The sequence below is a fragment of the Oncorhynchus keta genome, unplaced genomic scaffold, assembly GCF_023373465.1.
Source record: "Oncorhynchus keta strain PuntledgeMale-10-30-2019 unplaced genomic scaffold, Oket_V2 Un_contig_16315_pilon_pilon, whole genome shotgun sequence".
Taxonomy (NCBI): Eukaryota; Metazoa; Chordata; class Actinopteri; order Salmoniformes; family Salmonidae; genus Oncorhynchus; species Oncorhynchus keta.
The window spans coordinates 55,757-72,500 of NW_026279835.1; the positions used below are offsets into that span (position 1 = coordinate 55,757).

The 16,744-nt window shown below is 39.6% G+C and overlaps 1 protein-coding gene and 1 long non-coding RNA gene across 13 annotated transcripts in view; one reads left to right on the forward strand and one right to left on the reverse strand.

The window, feature by feature from the left end:
- LOC127919307 (NLR family CARD domain-containing protein 3-like) overlaps positions 1–1,018 on the forward strand; it is a 45,663-nt gene extending 44,645 nt beyond the window's left edge. For all 8 annotated transcript variants that reach the window (XM_052502809.1, XM_052502813.1, XM_052502808.1 and 5 more), the window contains one exon: positions 268–1,018. In XM_052502809.1, coding sequence (XP_052358769.1) covers positions 268–821 — 554 coding nt within the window. In that variant the 3' untranslated portion in view covers positions 822–1,018. The remainder of the gene's footprint in view (positions 1–267) is intronic.
- LOC127919308 (uncharacterized) lies at positions 912–1,932 on the reverse strand. 5 transcript variants are annotated; one of them, XR_008102526.1, is made up of 4 exons: positions 1,783–1,932; positions 1,635–1,709; positions 1,286–1,510; positions 912–1,060 (listed from the first exon to the last, which is right to left on the reverse strand). It is a non-coding gene; the product is annotated as an uncharacterized LOC127919308 (long non-coding RNA). The 5 variants fall into 5 exon arrangements; XR_008102528.1 differs by having other exon boundaries at positions 927–1,135; positions 1,361–1,510; XR_008102525.1 differs by lacking the exon at positions 912–1,060 and adding an exon at positions 1,061–1,210 and having other exon boundaries at positions 1,361–1,510.
- Positions 1,933–16,744: the final 14,812 nt, after the last annotated feature.

Sequence of the window (16,744 nt, forward strand, 5' to 3'; positions counted from 1 at the left end):
GTGTGTGTGGCGTGTCCGTGTTAAGTAAGGAATGTCTGTTTTTGTTCATGCATGCATATGTGTGTGTGTGTGTGTAATTAATGTGAATAAGTGTGTTTTATATTACCATACTGTGTAACATATGATCCTTCAACAAGTCTCAAGTTACCTTAACTTCTCCTTTTGATACCTAGAAACATCTACATTAAATGAATTAGTGAAAAGTGAGTTAACATTCTAATGTGAATGATGATGATTTCTAATATTGTGTCTGGTTTCATCCATCAGATGTCTGTGATCTCACACTGGACCTAAACACAGTAAACAGACTCCTCTCTCTGTCTGAGGAGAACAGAAAGGTGACATGTAGGACAGAGGAGCAGCCGTATCCTGATCACCCAGAGAGATTTGAGGACTGTGGACAGGTGCTGTGTAGAGAGGGTCTGACTGGGCGCTGTTACTGGGAGGTAGAGTGGAGTGGGAGAAGGGCTGATATAGGAGTGACATATAAAGGAATCAGAAGGAGAGGAGGGGTTAAGGACTGTTATCTTGGATGGAATGACAAGTCCTGGAGTCTGAACTGCTCTGACAACAGTTACATTGCCTGGCACAATAATAATCCCACTACCATAGACGTCCCCTCCTCCAGCCCCCACAGAGTAGGAGTGTATCTGGACTGGCCAGCCGGCACTCTGTCCTTCTACAGAGTCTACTCTGACACACTGACCCACCTGATCACATTCACCTCCACATTCACTGAGCCCCTATATCCAGGGATTCATATTTGGTATGATGGTGACTCAGTGTCTCTGTGTCAAACACAACATGATGTTTCACTCTAATCAGGGTCATGTTCAGTAAGACACTGGAGCAACAATGTAGAATATCTCTCTAGTGTGTTAACCTCTCTATCCAGGGTGTTTGGTATGAAAAATATGTAGTAGCATTACTTTAAGGTTAATATAAATGATAGGTGTGTACAATAGTGTTACTCTGGTTGTGTAAATTGCTGTTTTCACATAAATCTGTACCTAATTCACCACGGCTGTGCACATCTTGTCTGTTCCGAACAAAGTCTCTCCTCATCCTCTATTCTAAGAACCAACTGTTCTTGGTTCTCGTAGGAGAACACAGAGGATTCTGACTAGTTGGCCACCTCATCCTCTATTCTAAGAACCAACTGTTCTTGGTTCTCGTAGGAGAACACAGAGGATTCTGACTAGTTGGCCACCTCATCCTCTATTCTAAGAACCAACTGTTCTTGGTTCTCGTAGGAGAACACAGAGGATTCTGACTAGTTGGCCACCTCATCCTCTATTCTAAGAACCAACTGTTCTTGGTTCTCGTAGGAGAACACAGAGGACTCTGACTAGTTGGCCACCTCATCCTCTATTCTAAGAACCAACTGTTCTTGGTACTCGTAGGAGAACACAGAGGATTCTGACTAGTTGGCCACCTCATCCTCTATTCTAAGAACCAACTGTTCTTGGTTCTCGTAGGAGAACACAGAGGATTCTGACTAGTTGGCCACCTCATCCTCTATTCTCACTGTTCTTGGTTCTCGTAGGAGAACACAGAGGATTCTTCTAAGAACCTCTATTCTACTGTTCTTGGTTCTCGTAGGAGAACACAGAGGATTCTGACTAGTTGGCCACCTCATCCTCTATTCTAAGAACCAACTGTTCTTGGTTCTCGTAGGAGAACACAGAGGATTCTGACTAGTTGGCCACCTCATCCTCTATTCTAAGAACCAACTGTTCTTGGTTCTTAGGAGAACACAGAGGATTCTGACTAGTTGGCCACCTCATCCTCTATTCTAAGAACCAACTGTTCTTGGTTCTCGTAGGAGAACACAGAGGATTCTGACTAGTTGGCCACCTCATCCTCTATTCTAAGAACCAACTGTTCTTGGTTCTCGTAGGAGAACACAGAGGATTCTGACTAGTTGGCCACCTCATCCTCTATTCTAAGAACCAACTGTTCTTGGTTCTCGTAGGAGAACACAGAGGATTCTGACTAGTTGGCCACCTCATCCTCTATTCTAAGAACCAACTGTTCTTGGTTCTCGTAGGAGAACACAGAGGATTCTGACTAGTTGGCCACCTCATCCACTAAATATGTGTTGGTTCGACACATTGAGTCAGTTGTGGTGGAACCAGCCATGACTAAGCATTTATAGGTCTACTATATGAGACCTCTGTTGGTTTCTGTATGTCAGAGCTCTTGGCCCAACACTCAAGAGTGTGGGGTCGACCAGCCTCATTATTCCAGGGCTCTCAACGAATCACTTATGGGTGTAGTGGCGACCCATCATTCAGGGCAGGTGGAGCTGTTATGAGCACCAAATCTTTACCAACATAAATCAAATCCCACCCAAAAATGGTGGCTTGCTTGTTTTGCATGTTATTTTGGCATTAATACGTGACACATATCCGTTTGCAAACAATGTAATTTTTTTATATATATCATTGAATTAATAAAGCGGCATACAAACATGGTTTCCTTTTTGATTTATTGAGTAAGGCAACTGTTAATTCAGAACTGCGAAAACTTGATTCAGTGAGTTCAAGACAACTGGGAAGTCGGGAATAAACAAGCTCCGACTGGGAAAATAAGTTTTGAACAGTCATCCAACTCTGAATTGTAAATCTGGCCTCTTTCTAGAGAAATGACCTGAAACTCAATGACGTCATCGTGATTTAATCTTGTTTTTTTTGGAGTTACCAGTTGTTTTGAAAGCACCATAAATCCAGAGAATGCCAGAATTTGATGACAACATTTTCCCACAAAGGACCACCGTGCCACCTTCCTGTTCAAGTGAGCACAGCACAGCACAGCACAGCACAGCACAGCACAGCACAGCACAGCACAGCACAGCACAACAATGTGAGTCCAAAACTGTCTTCTACGCTGCTGCATAAATGATGTAATATGCCAGGGAGATGTGTATACTGTAGCTACAAAAGTAATACTAAGTGTATGTTGTGTAGTAAGATGTTAGTAGCCCATGTGCCTCACCCTAAGAATTTGTTCTATTTACCCCTCTTAATTTCGCTGTTCAGACTTGGTGGTGCAAATGTAGCCTATAACCTGTTTTAGAGAAATGTAATCATTGAATATTGGAAGAGCTTTCATTGTCTACTTATATGTCCCCTTTATTTATCCTCTGGTTCGGACTTGGTGTACAGGGAGAACACAAAGAACAGCCCATGTTCTGAATTCTGTCGCTGTACATTTCAAAAGTGCTGAACAAATTGTTATTTTGACTATGTCCCATCCTCGCTCATTAACCTGTTACTCCTACCCCCTACTTTTTCGAACATTCTGTTAAAAATCGCTGAGGAATTCTAGATTCCTATGTATTTTGTAGCCAAAACCAAATTCGCACTTGTTTCTAATTCATTAATGAGGTGTAAGTTCATTAATTATGCATGAAGTAGATCGAGACCAGTCTTAAAAGCCAGGTAAGAGTGTTTATTTCAAGAGAGTACTAAACGCATACACATATTTCCACAGGTTATAAAATGAAAATGACATCATCAGTTTCCCACCCTCTCTTCGATTCCTACAAGAGCCCATTGTTTTTAGGTCTGGAACTCTCCTTCTACTCCCCCCATAAAACTACATTCCAAACTGTCTAAAATATATACTTTTCTCCACTAATGGAACACCACCCAAACATTTCTTATCTGTCTGAAAAGCTATAGCATCTTTCCCGTTAAACTTCCCGAGAGGCACAGACAATTAATTCGTTCTGCTTACATTTTCAGTAACAGCCAATAACCAAGAACCCATACTTTTCATACCATAACATAATAATATTAGAATAAATGGTTCTAATCAATAATGTATACATAATTAATCATTTCAACTATAATTTCCTCCTGGAATCGGCCCATAACGCACCATCTGTAGTGTCATTGATCTCTCCAGAGTCCTGGAAACAAGGCCTCGCACACAGGGAATTAGACAACAGCCGCATAAAATTAAAACAGTCATGCAGGTGGATGCCGCCCATAACACAGTGATTATAACATTTTTCCATTTTCCAAACATACTATCAAACCAATTAGTCAGGGAAGTATCCACCCCAGAGTTTTCTGCCAACTCGTGAGCCAGGGTGGTCAAACCAGCTAAGGCTTTGGTCACAGATCCATCCGGAGCTGTGTTATTCGGGATGAAAGTACAACACATGTTCCCGAAGATCACACATACTCCTCCCTTTTCAGCCAATAACATATCCAATGCAATTCTATTCTGCCAAGCCATCAGGCTGGTTGCTTCAGTCTGTTCTGCCAACCCTTTAATCGCATCTCTAGAATAATTGATGAAGCGCTGTTGATTATAATAAATATAATTAATCCAGTCTACATTCTTATTGAGAGTAGACCACCAGAAAATGCTTGACTCTAATCCTGCTAGTATCTGATTTATTGCCTTGAACTCATCTGGCACACCTCGTGGAACCCCAATGTTATCAATATATACTCTGTCGTCAAAAGACCCAGATGGAGCATCTCTTCTCTCTCGTTTGGCTAACTTCATGTCTTGGTGTTGTATGAGTGTAAAAGGCATTCCTAAATGTACTAGGGCACATAGTCCAGTCCAATCAGTCGGCAATACTGGCCACAAACTCATTCCCCCGCACAACCACCAGATGTCCGCCCTGGCCCACTTCAACATATTGAAATCCCCAGAGTTCAACCAGCCTGTCAAATCAGACATGGTCTCGTCAGTGGTAATATTCTCTGTCCTATTGCAAGTACTAACTTCCCCCACGTATTTCCCATGTGTACTGTATCTGGCCAAACAGTAATATTCTCCTCTTGTCACGGTAAAGGGAGGAAGTCTTGATTTAAATGGAACCTGGGGATATAAATAGTGCAAATCAATACAACTGTCATTATCTGGCATTCCTGCTTTCATGAACAGCTTTACCATACATGCCATTCCCTTAGGGGAATTAATTCCGTTCAGTGGGAAAGGGATGGTTGTTAACTGGGGTTTTGCGTTTGCACAGGCATAACATTCTTCTTTAGCCACTGATCTGGCCGTATATTGAATCCATTCCAACCATAACTTGGACTCCCCAAACCCAGTCTCCACCTCTATAACTTCTTTAAGGTATTTGGTCTGAACTATTCGTACTGGTCCTTTACCCTGGATGATTACACTAGGAATAGCCGTTGTGTTAGAGGGATTGGTTGAACTTCGGCCAATCATATTCTCCTTATCGACTCTAACTTCTGCCACCTGGAACGGTACCATAGTATCAGTTGAAAACTGGTCGAAGCCCACATACCATAACCCGAAGTCCTGAGTATTGACCGCCTAAATGTTAATTCGCACCTTTATACAATACTTCCTCTGCTCGGGAACACAGTCCAAAACGCCAACCCTTACTATACTCCACCTGGTCCCAAATTGAGTGTATGGGTTTACGTAGCCATCCCTTTCAGTGTGAGCTATGACCTGGCTCCACGACTTACACGGTGATTTACACAAATACTTCCCATAGAGTCCCATGGTTCTAGACTGCCAAGGAGTGAATGACCCCAATTGGTCTACACAAAATTCTACTGAGAGATCCTTGCCCAATTCCACCCTCACTTCCTTACTGTTTTGTTTCAGTGACCTTTTGAGAATCTTTGGTAACATCCCATTTCCCTCATCTAGCACATGAGTAAAATTATCCTCTTTGGCACTCTCCGGGGGATCATGGTGAATCCGGAATATGGCCCCCACAATAAAACAGCTCAGGACGGTCAGCGCACACGTGAAGCCCCACCCTCTCCCCGAGAACATATCAACAGCCAGAGGCCAAGCCATCACTTCACTTCTATGAACGCTCACAGCTGGGGAAAGGTCGGGTATAGGGAATCTTCAGAAGGAGTTTGACCCCCGTTCCATATGGGTCACGGTTCCTCTCCTACTCCTGTGATTGTTCGACATTGTTAGTGAGCCTTACCCTCTTACAATGTGTGATATGCACCCAGGTAGCTCTTTCGGCTAATCTCACAGCGAAGGCAGTCACCAGTAGTACTTGGAATGATCCCACCACCAGGCCTATGGGACTGGATTGAGTGACTTCACCTGTATTTCACCTGTAGTGCATAAAATCTTGGACGTACAGGTTTGGTTAATAAAACAGTTTCTTATTCGTTCTGTTTATTAGCTAAAAAAATGTTTTTATTAGTTAATTATCCCGTAGGTCACATCCTATTCTAGAACACTATTTACCCATCCCCCCTTTGTTACCTGGCTCTGCCCAGGTAACAACCTTGCCTTATTTTTAAACAATGACTTAGGTAAGATTTAGTATATTATCCTTATGTCTGACATTATCATTTAGGAGTGTCCCTTTCATTTTCCACATGTCCAATTCTCGCTTTTGTCTCCACTCAGTAACTGTTATCTACACACTATGTTATCTTTGCTCGTCCTGGCTCCCCTTCTAAAACTTTTCTGCTCTCCAACCTTCAAGGTCTCTGCAGTGCGGGGGAGGGCTCTTCTGTCTGCCTGTGGCTCTGTTTCTCATGTTCCCAAATTTGAACTACATGTCTCACTGTTTGGCTTTATCTAAACTCATGGATTTTCTTTTAGAAAAAACATGTCTATGAGCGGATTTTCTCTAAAGTCCTTACATTGAGTGGCTGCTGCCAACATACTGACTCAACTCCAGCCACTTTAATAATGGAAATTGATGGTAATTGATGGGAAAAAATGCATCACTAGCCACTTTACAATGCCACCTAATATAATGTTTACATACCCTACATTACTCATCTCATATGTATATACTGTACTCGATACCATCTACTGCATCTTGCCTATGCCGTTCTGTACCATCACTCATTCATGTATGTTTATGTACATATTCTTTATCCCTTTACACTTGTGTATATAAGGTAATTGTTGTGAAATCGTTAGGTTAGATTACTCGTTGGTTATTACTGCATTGTCGGAACTAGAAGCACAAGCATTTTGCTAAACTCGCATTAACATCTGCTAACCATGTGTATGTGACAAATAAAATGTGATTTTAGTGTATTTAGTTGTAAAAGTATACAAGAAGATATTGTATTTTTCATAATAAAACATTGAAACAAGAAAAGGCATGTTAATTGTGAAAACAATTTCGTTTTTGATTTTACATTGCCTTCTCCCAGTTGCAGGTTGATGTTTGTCATGAATCTTGACATGGAGGCAGAACTGTGTGATTTCCTCCAGATATTTAGAACCTGTTGAGGCTAGGGGGCAGTATTTTCACTTTTGGATGAAAGGAGTGCCCAGAGTAAACGGCCTCCTACTCAGTCCCAGATGGGAATATATGCATAATAGTATTGCTGGTGGATAGAAAACACTCTGAAGTTTCTAAAACTGTTTGAAATATGTATGTGAGTATAACAGAACTCATATGGCAGACAAAAACCTAAGAAGAAATCCAAACAGGAAGTGAGAACTCAATTTAGAAAACAGTGCCATTGGTTGTCCATCTTAGATATGGATTTGCATTCACTTCCTATGGTTTCCACAAGATGTCACCGTCTTTAGATTCTGGTTGTATGATTGTACTATATAGGGGGGGCACATAATAGCTCTTTGAGTGTGTGGTCTGGCAGAAAGCCTCGGTCTCGTTACGCGCGGTCACGAGAGAGTGTCCTCCCGTTCCTATGCTTTTCTTCAGACAATGAAATTCTCCAGTTGGAACCTTATAGCTGATTAATGTTTAAAACATCCTAAATATGGATTGCATACATCATTTGACTTGTTTCTACGACCTGTAATGGAACTTTTTGAGTTTTTGTCTGGAGGAATTGCTCGTACTTTTTGAGGGTTGAATGCTGGGCTGAGCAAGCTAACAACAAGTGGCTAAATTATGGGCTTTTTGGAACTTTATGGAACAAATCAGTAATTTATTGTCGAACTGGGATTCCTGGAACTGCCTTCTGATGAAGATATTCAAAGGCAAGTGAATATTTATAGTGTTTTTTGTAGCTTCTGTTGACGCCAAAATGCCGGCTATTTCTTTGGGTTCTGAGCGCCGTTCTCAGATTATTATTTTTCCGTACAGTTTGTTTTAAATCTGACACAACGGTTGCATAGAGGATACGTTTATCTTTAATTCTGTGAATCACACTTGCATCTTTTATCAATGTTTATTGTGAGTATTTCTGCAAAATTACCGGATGTTTTGGAATCAAAACATTACTGCACGTAACGCGCCAATGTAAACTGAGATCCTTTATATATATATATGCACATTATCGAACAAAACACACAATACATGTATAACATGATGTCCTATGAGTGTCCTCTGATGGAGATAATCAAAGGTTAGTGATTCATTTTATCTATATTTATGCTTTTGTGACTGTGACAAATCGCTGTGTGTGTTTTTGAATTTGGTGGTCATCTAACATAAATATATGTTGTGTTTTCACTGTAAAACATTTTAAAAATCGGACACGATGGGTAGATTAACAAGATGTTTATCTTTCATTTGCTGTATTGGACTTGTTAAATATTTCTAAAGAACATTTTTTCAGCGGAATGGGAGGGGGTGTTCCGTTTAGGGAACTCCTTGTGCCCCCTAGCCCCAGCTGCAAAGTAAAAATTGGCTGTAGGATATTAAGGGAATTTTTATATATAATGACTAATTATGTATACATTTAAATCAGGATGTACTAATCAGAATACTAAATGTTACTGTATATGTATGAATTTTCTTTCTTGATCCCAGTACTGAAAAGAATGTGTGTGAACGTGGGCAAAAGTTAGAACAATGACTGTCTGTTCCTTGGTACAAATCTTCAGACTGATATTTGAATGCTTATCTAGAGCATCTTGAGTCACAAATTATATTAAATTGGTAGGGAGGCGGATGTGGAAAGGCTGGAGAGACAGCCTTTGTACTGGAACGGATATAGCACGGATTGGGGATGGAACTAAGAACGCCATTTTCAGTTTATAACCTGTGGTAACCTCTATTGTGGCAGTACTCTCTTGAATAAAGGATGTATCTTGACTTTTAAGACCGGGCTCTGTCCATTCCTATAAAATAAGTGTCTTACAAATTCTTATGAATTGACAGAGTGTTTCATTTTAATTGGGAATTAAAACAGAGGAATTAAATTCCTTCAACAATTGGTCCTTCGACGCCGGGATCTAAAAATCCGTCCCTGCCATCTGGAGGTCGTACGCCGGAAAAATCGTGCCCGTTATTAAAAAGACCTGGCTTCTGGATTGAGGTTAAAAACAGGCTGGTATACACTACAGACGTATGGTGACAGATCCAAACGAACAGTGCTTTTCCCAGTCGGCAGCAGGTCAGTAGCCTTTATTCTCAAATTTGGGAGGGATTATTTAGGATATTTATTGATTAAAATGTTATAAAGGAGTTGGATTTGATCAATAATAGGTGCTTGAATATTCTGAACAAATACAATGGGTTTCTACCTTGGGTTTTAACCTAAATCGATACGAAGGAAACAGGTCTGAAATTGACCTGTGGTAAGGTGCACTACCATAAATAAACTAGAGCTTAATAAATCCTGGTTTTGCAAGCCAGAATGTAATTAAGGAGAGATATAGTACGCATTAGAGAATTAGGACGCTTGTTCCGTACAAATAGGATAGCCATTAATTCAAAAAACATACCTAAATAAAGTTTGAACCTGAGTCTATCTGTATATGGGAAGTAGTCTGACTATCAAGAAGTAGCAGATAAGATATATATATAACAGGTGAGGATAAATTAGGCTTGGTGAGAAGAATTCTAGGCGAACAGAATAATTGAACCTGTACGATGCTGAAAGAAATTAATATCCAAAAAGGAGAGGTTAACTTATTCTAGAGTAGTGAGATATGACATATAAACGTTGAAAGTCCCAAAACTAATATCCTATGGGTGAAATGTAATGTCTGATCAAAAGTCTTCTATAGACGTGGTTCACAGGAAGGAAAATACATACTGACTATTTTTAAAGAGACACACACATAATAAAGTAATTAAGTAACGGTAAATTGTAAATTCGTAGAAAGACACGCACATAGAAACATTAAATATAGAAAGGCATAGATAAGTGATTAAATACCATAGCTACTAGTAACGGTAAGGATTAAGGATGGGTAGACATTCCTCAAAGGAGGTGCCGGAACTAAGATTACCGTTACTAGAAGAAGAAAGGGAGAAGAAAGGGAATGGAAGGGAGGCGTCCAAAATTTGACTCAGACAAAGAACCTGAATAGAAGCTGATATTACTAATATAGTCAGGAAGGGTTTTAAATTAGGACGATTTTCTGAGAATTCTCGGTGTCGAAGTTTGCGACTACAGACAATTGTAATAATATAATTATTGGCGGGGAAACACAATAATTTTAATAGCGTGACAACTAGGTACTTATTTCAGCTTTGAAACCGATAGACTAAAATTGATTTTAGATTATAATTCATGTATTTGTATGTTTTGCCTGAAAAAATACGGTCGCTAGTGTTTGTATAAGATATGAACTGAACGTTTAGTATGTTGTTTAGATTGAATTGAAAAAAGAAGTCATTAAAAATAATGATACAAAGGGAACGAGATTAACGAGAATTCTAACTGAGGGAAAACTTTGGGCATCTAAATTGGGGTTATTTTCTGTTGTCTAAATGTCGGAGTTACACATTTAAACAGAGAAGATGGGTCTATTTGCGGAGAATCTTAGTCAGTTCCAGGGTTGGTAGTATAGTGGTGAGCGCAGCAGTCTCACCAATGGCAATCCACCGTTCGGTTTCCGGCCGAGGCGGTTGACTAAAATTGATTTTAGATTGTAATTGACCTATTTGCATGTTTTGCCTGAAAAATACGGTCGCCAGTGTTTGTAAAAGATTTGAAATGAACGTTTATTATGTGTTTTAGATAGAATTGAAAAAAAGAAGTCATTAAAAATAATGGCGAGACAATTTCGATGTAATACACTATTTTGCCCAAAATGATCTGGTGGAATAATGTATTGAGACGGGAGTTGTATTTAAATAAATGTATCATAGAAGAGAAAGTCACCTAAAGTTAAATGTAGGGAATAACGGAGAGATACGATACAATTTCGTGCTATCCGGATGTCATAGCGCTTTATGTATCGACTGACGTACGATACATTTAGCACAAAACATGGGGCGTTAAAATGTTAGGGTATAGAAAGTTGAGAAGTTTGGTTGGTTTTACTCTGATAATTAGAATTTAAAACTGAACTCAATCTGAATAGGGAATATATATTTTACAGAGGCAGGCAGATTTGTGGCGTCCTTTTCTGAAAAGATGCTACAGCCAGCAACGGAATTGCTAGACACTCAATGGGCTATATAGTGCAACGTTTTGGACTATAAAATAGGGAAGAATAGTTTAATCGTAAAAAGTTGTGATTGTTTTTCAGAGTATTGATTTTTGGTTAAGTTAACGCCAGTGAATTCAAACAAAAAGTAACGTATTCTAAACATTATCTGTTTTCCGTTCTCATTGCGGGGAACAAATAAAATGTCTTATCTTAAAGGGACAGTGCACGTCAATCACAGTGGTTTGAGTGTATGGCAGTGTATGAAATATTTTGGGACGACAATTTGAAGGTAGACTGAATGAGTTACATGAAACATCGAGAGATTTAAAACAAATGATGTGAAGGGATTATCAGAATTATTAGGTTTCGTTGTTGTAGTAAACGTTTGGGTAAAGGGGATTTCCCTGTTCCCGGAGACAAGGTATTTTAAAGGGGTACACTCACATATGGATTATTAGGAGTTTTAATTAGACAAGTGAATAACGTATTGGGAATAGAGTCGTAATTAAAATGCTAAGTCAAAGACGAGACAGTTATTTAAATCAAAATGAATTCTAAAAAAACAACGAAAAAACAATTACGATTTATGTCCATCGAAATGTTTGATAAAATTAGCGAATTTAGAGATATTGGTTGGTGTTGTAAATTATAATTCAAGATTTGAACAGATGTGATATATTAGGTTTGGTTTATCGAACAACAATTATTTACAATTCATTGCCGAGGTTGAGCGCTTATTGATGATGTCCCTCGCAAAGCACTTTTGGTCGCCACTGAAATGATGTTGTGACTGGGGGGGTAACGGAGAAAATTGTTAATTCGAGAGTCGCCAGGATAGTCAGGAAAGATGCTAAAAACTAGCAGCTGATACGCTAGGTGGGCATCATAAGATTTGTGGCGTTTATTTGGATTGGATTAGGCTATTGCTATGCAACATATATTAAATGCATGTTATTGTCAGATAGAATACTGAGGATCCCTGAAGGAAAGAGCTTGTAAAGTGTAGGAAGGATTTCGATATGGTTTGCATTTGTTCAGGCTCTGGTTAACCATTAGGAGGTATATTAAATATTATTAAATTTGACAGGAATATAGGAATATAGGACATCTGTGGTGATTTAGGATTATTGTAAGGATTAAGATAGATTGATTAAGGAAATGTAAGGACTTTAGAGAAAAAACACTCATAGACATGTTTTTTCTTAAATCAATGATTTTAGATAGTCAAACAGTGAGACGCTTAGTGGTATTTTGAGAGATAGGAGAGAAAGGAATTACTGTTGAAATGGGTAAATATATATATTTAAGAACATATATAAATAGCACAGATACTTCATAAACTAGATAAGACACTGGACAGAGAATTGATACAGGATTGATATGAATGGATGCCCAAGGGAGAATTGGACGTACATGATAATGTCAGAAAATAAGGATAATTTACTAATCCTACCTAAGTCATTATTTAGGGTATATAAGGTTGTTACCTGGGCAGAGCCAGGTATCAAAAGGGGGGGTGGGTAAGTTAGTGGTCTATTGGATAAGAAACTAATAATTTAAAAAAAAGTTTTTTAGCTAACAAATAGGTATATAAATTAAAGATATAATCAGATAAAACATATGAGAAACTAGTTGTTAACCAAGCCTGTATGTCCAGGATTTTATGCATTACAGGTGAACTACAGGTGAAGTCACTCAATCCAGTCCCAGAGGCTTGTTGGGGAGACCATACCAAGGACTCCTGGTGACAGATAGCTGAAAGAGCTACCCGGATTCATGTCACACGGCGGGAGGGTAAGACACCCTGACACTGTCGAACAATAAACGGTGTTCGAGAGGAGAACTGGAATTAACAGAATTCCGGAGGCCATCTCTCAAATGAAGTAATCCTACCTGTCCTATCACCCCTGTTTTTGTTCATAGAAGTGAAGATGTGTCTGGCTCTTGCTAGTGATGTGTTCTCGGGGAGAGGGTGGGGTTTCACATGGAAGCTGTTCGTCTGAGCTGTCTTATCATGGGTGACATATTCCTGATACAGCACGTCCAATTAAATTGACAATATCAAAACAAGATAATATAAAACATAAGACAGTTATGTATATTCTTCTGTATATCAAATTATGCGGAGAGTGGTAATTTGACCCATGGTTTAGACGATGAGGATTTTGTTCCAAAATAAGCATAAGAGATCCCTAGATCTGGGTAGACAGGAAGTTAGAGTAGAGGTTGGGAAGGATCTCTCAATGGAATTTTATGTAGACCAAAATGGAGTCTCTAACTACATGGCAGTCTAGGACTCTGAGCCATTATGGCATATATCGGTGCAGGTTCCCACATTGATCGTGGACACAGGTCATAGCTCATTTGGAGAGAGAGGGCTATATGGGGGCTATATGAATCCACTCACCCAGTATGGAAGAAGGTAGAATATAGCGAAGGTGAGAGTTTTTGATTGTAATCAGGAGAGAGGGATGTATTGCATAAAGATACACCTAACCCTTTAAACAAAAATGAAGGAGGATCTAGGGTTGTGGTATGGATATGACCAGGTCTTGGTCGACACCCTAGTATGGTTCTGGGTAGAGGAGTTTAGGCCGGTATGGTAAAGCTGTTCACGAAAGCAGGAATGCCAGATAATGACAGTTGTATTGATTGCACTATTTATATCCCCAGGTTCCCCTTAAATCAAGACTTCCTCCCTTTACAGTGACCGGAGGAGATTATTACCGTTTGGCCCGGTACAGTACTCTTGGGAAATGATGTCAGGGCGAGGTTTTACTGACAGATTGGACAGGATTATGCTCCCTTGTACATGTGGCAATGCCTTTCACACTCATTCAACACCAAGACATGAAGTTTAGCCAAACGGGAGAAAAGAGGTACTCCATCTGGATCTTTTGATGACAAAGTATATATTGATAACATTGGGGTTCCAAGGGAGGTGCCAGATGAGTTCAAAGCAAGAAATCAGATCCTAGCAGGATTAGAGTTAAGTATTTCCAGGTGGTCTACTCTCAATAAGAACGTGGACTGGATTAATTATATTTATTATAATCAACAGCGTTTTACCAATTGTACCAGAGATGCTATTAAAGGTTTTGCAGAACAGACTTAAGCAACCAGCCTGATGGCTTGGCAGAATATAATTGCATTAGATATGTTATTGGCTGAAAAGGGAGAAGTATGCGTGATTATCAGGACCATGTTTGTGCTTACATCCCAAATAACACAGCTCCGGACGGATCAGTGCCCGAAGCCTCAGCTGGTTTGACCACCCTGGCTCACGGTTTGGCAGAAAACTCTGGGGTGGATACTTCTCTGACTAATTGGTTTGATAGTATGTTTGGAAAGTGAAAAAAATATTATGATCACTGTATTATGGGCTACATTCACCTGTGTGACTGTTTTAGTTTTATGGGGCTGTTGTCTAATTCCCTGTGTACGAGGCCTTATTTCCAGGACTCTGGAGAAATCGATGACAATAGATGGTGAGGTACGGGCCGATTCCAGGTTCTGATCTGTGGAGTGCTGAATGCATGTCTACAGAACAAGTGGACGAATCTGGATCCTTCATTTGCGGGGAATTTATATTTGATGAGACCATTTTTGATGTTTAGGGAGGTTAGGTTGTATCTTGTTTCAATATTAGACTGTTTTTTTTATGAAGATTGTAACGAAAATCCTGATAAGAAGAGTTATGATTCTGATGTAGGCCTAAAAACAGTCATTTCGATTGCAAGTATTGGATTATGTTAGATGGTATTTTCATAACAAGAAATATTTCCAATAAAAATAGAAGTATGCTTTTTAATATTTCAATATAACTACATGTATGATTGGATGTATAATATTTAATCAAAGGTTGGATATGTTAAGGGAATTTTTATCAATGATGACTAATTATGTATACATTTCAATCAGGACTGACTAATCAGAATACTATTATGTTACTGTATATGTATGAATTTTCTTTTTAATCCTAGTCCTGAATATAATGTGTGTAAATATAATCAGCTCTCCTAGCAGACAAAACATTACAAACAGCTAGCAGCAAAGTAGATTGGTTACAAAAGTCAGAAAAGCAATAAAATGAATCGCTTACATTTGATGATCTTCGAATGTTTGCACTCACGAGACTCCCAGTTACACAATAAATGTTAATTTTGTTCAATAAAGATTCTCTTTATATCCAAAAATCTCCATTTGGTTGGCGCGTTTTGTTCAGTAATCCACAGGCTCGTGCCGGTCACGGCGGGCAGACGAAAAATCCAAATATCATCCGGAAAGTTCGTAGAAACATGTCATACGTTTTTTATAATCAATCATCAGGTTGTTTTTATCGATAATCGATAATATTTCAACCGGACGGTAGCCTTTTCAATAGCAAAGAGAGAGAAAAGGTCTCGCTCCAGTTGCTCGCGCATGCAAAAATCTGGGGACACCCAGCCATCCACTGACGCAATGTGATTATTCTAGCTCATTTTTCAGAATAAAGGCCTGAAATTATGTCTACACCTTGTGGAAGCCGTAGGGAAAGGAATCTGGTTGATATCCCTTGTGGTCCTTCTGTGGCTCAGTTGGTAGAGCATGGCGCTTGTAACGCCAGGGTAGTGGGTTCGATTCCCGGGACCACCCATACGTAGAATGTATGCACACATGACTGTAAGTCGCTTTGGATAAAAGCGTCAGCTAAATGGCATATATATTATTAAATGGAGGGTAGGCATGCAATGGAACAGAGAGGTTTGAAAATAACTGCACTTCCTGGTTGGATTTTAGGCAGTTTCATTTGGGCTAGTTTTTCATCCAAACATCAAAATACTAATATAGTCTCAAGAAGTTAAGGGAATATCCTCTGCAAAGGTACATCTGGAAAGAAGTTGTGCTTTACAGATTTGAGAAATGGTCTAGATGGGATCATGGCTTTGCCAGGGGGGGTTGGAATGGTGGAAGGGAGGATGAGGAGATGGTGTTGGCTGCGGTATCGGTTGTCATGTTTAGAGCCTCGTCTGGCCTTCTGACCAAGATATAAGGCAAGTATCGTAGATTTTTTGAGGATAAATATTTGGGTTCCACAAAGTGTTTTGTATTTGTCAAAAGAGGGGGGGACAAGGTCTTATACATGTTGCTAGTAGGGCTGCTGCTTTCCGGTTTCAGTTTATTCAAAGGTTGCTTTATGGACAGAAACATGTGGTGTGGAGAGGGGTGGCAGGTCTGGTATTACAGCAGGTCTGGGATTAGAGTTAAAGAAGGCTTTATTTTTGGTTGACAGTTTCCAGATTTCTAGGGATGAAGTACCTCCATTTTACAGAGGCCTTCTTAGGGTTTGGAGTATAATGAAGGTGTCCAGACGCACTAAGGCCGAGTCAGTGCATTGGCTGCTGGAGGAACCTCTGGTGTTTGGGGCAAGACTGGACTGTACAACTGAAACTGTTCCACATATCAC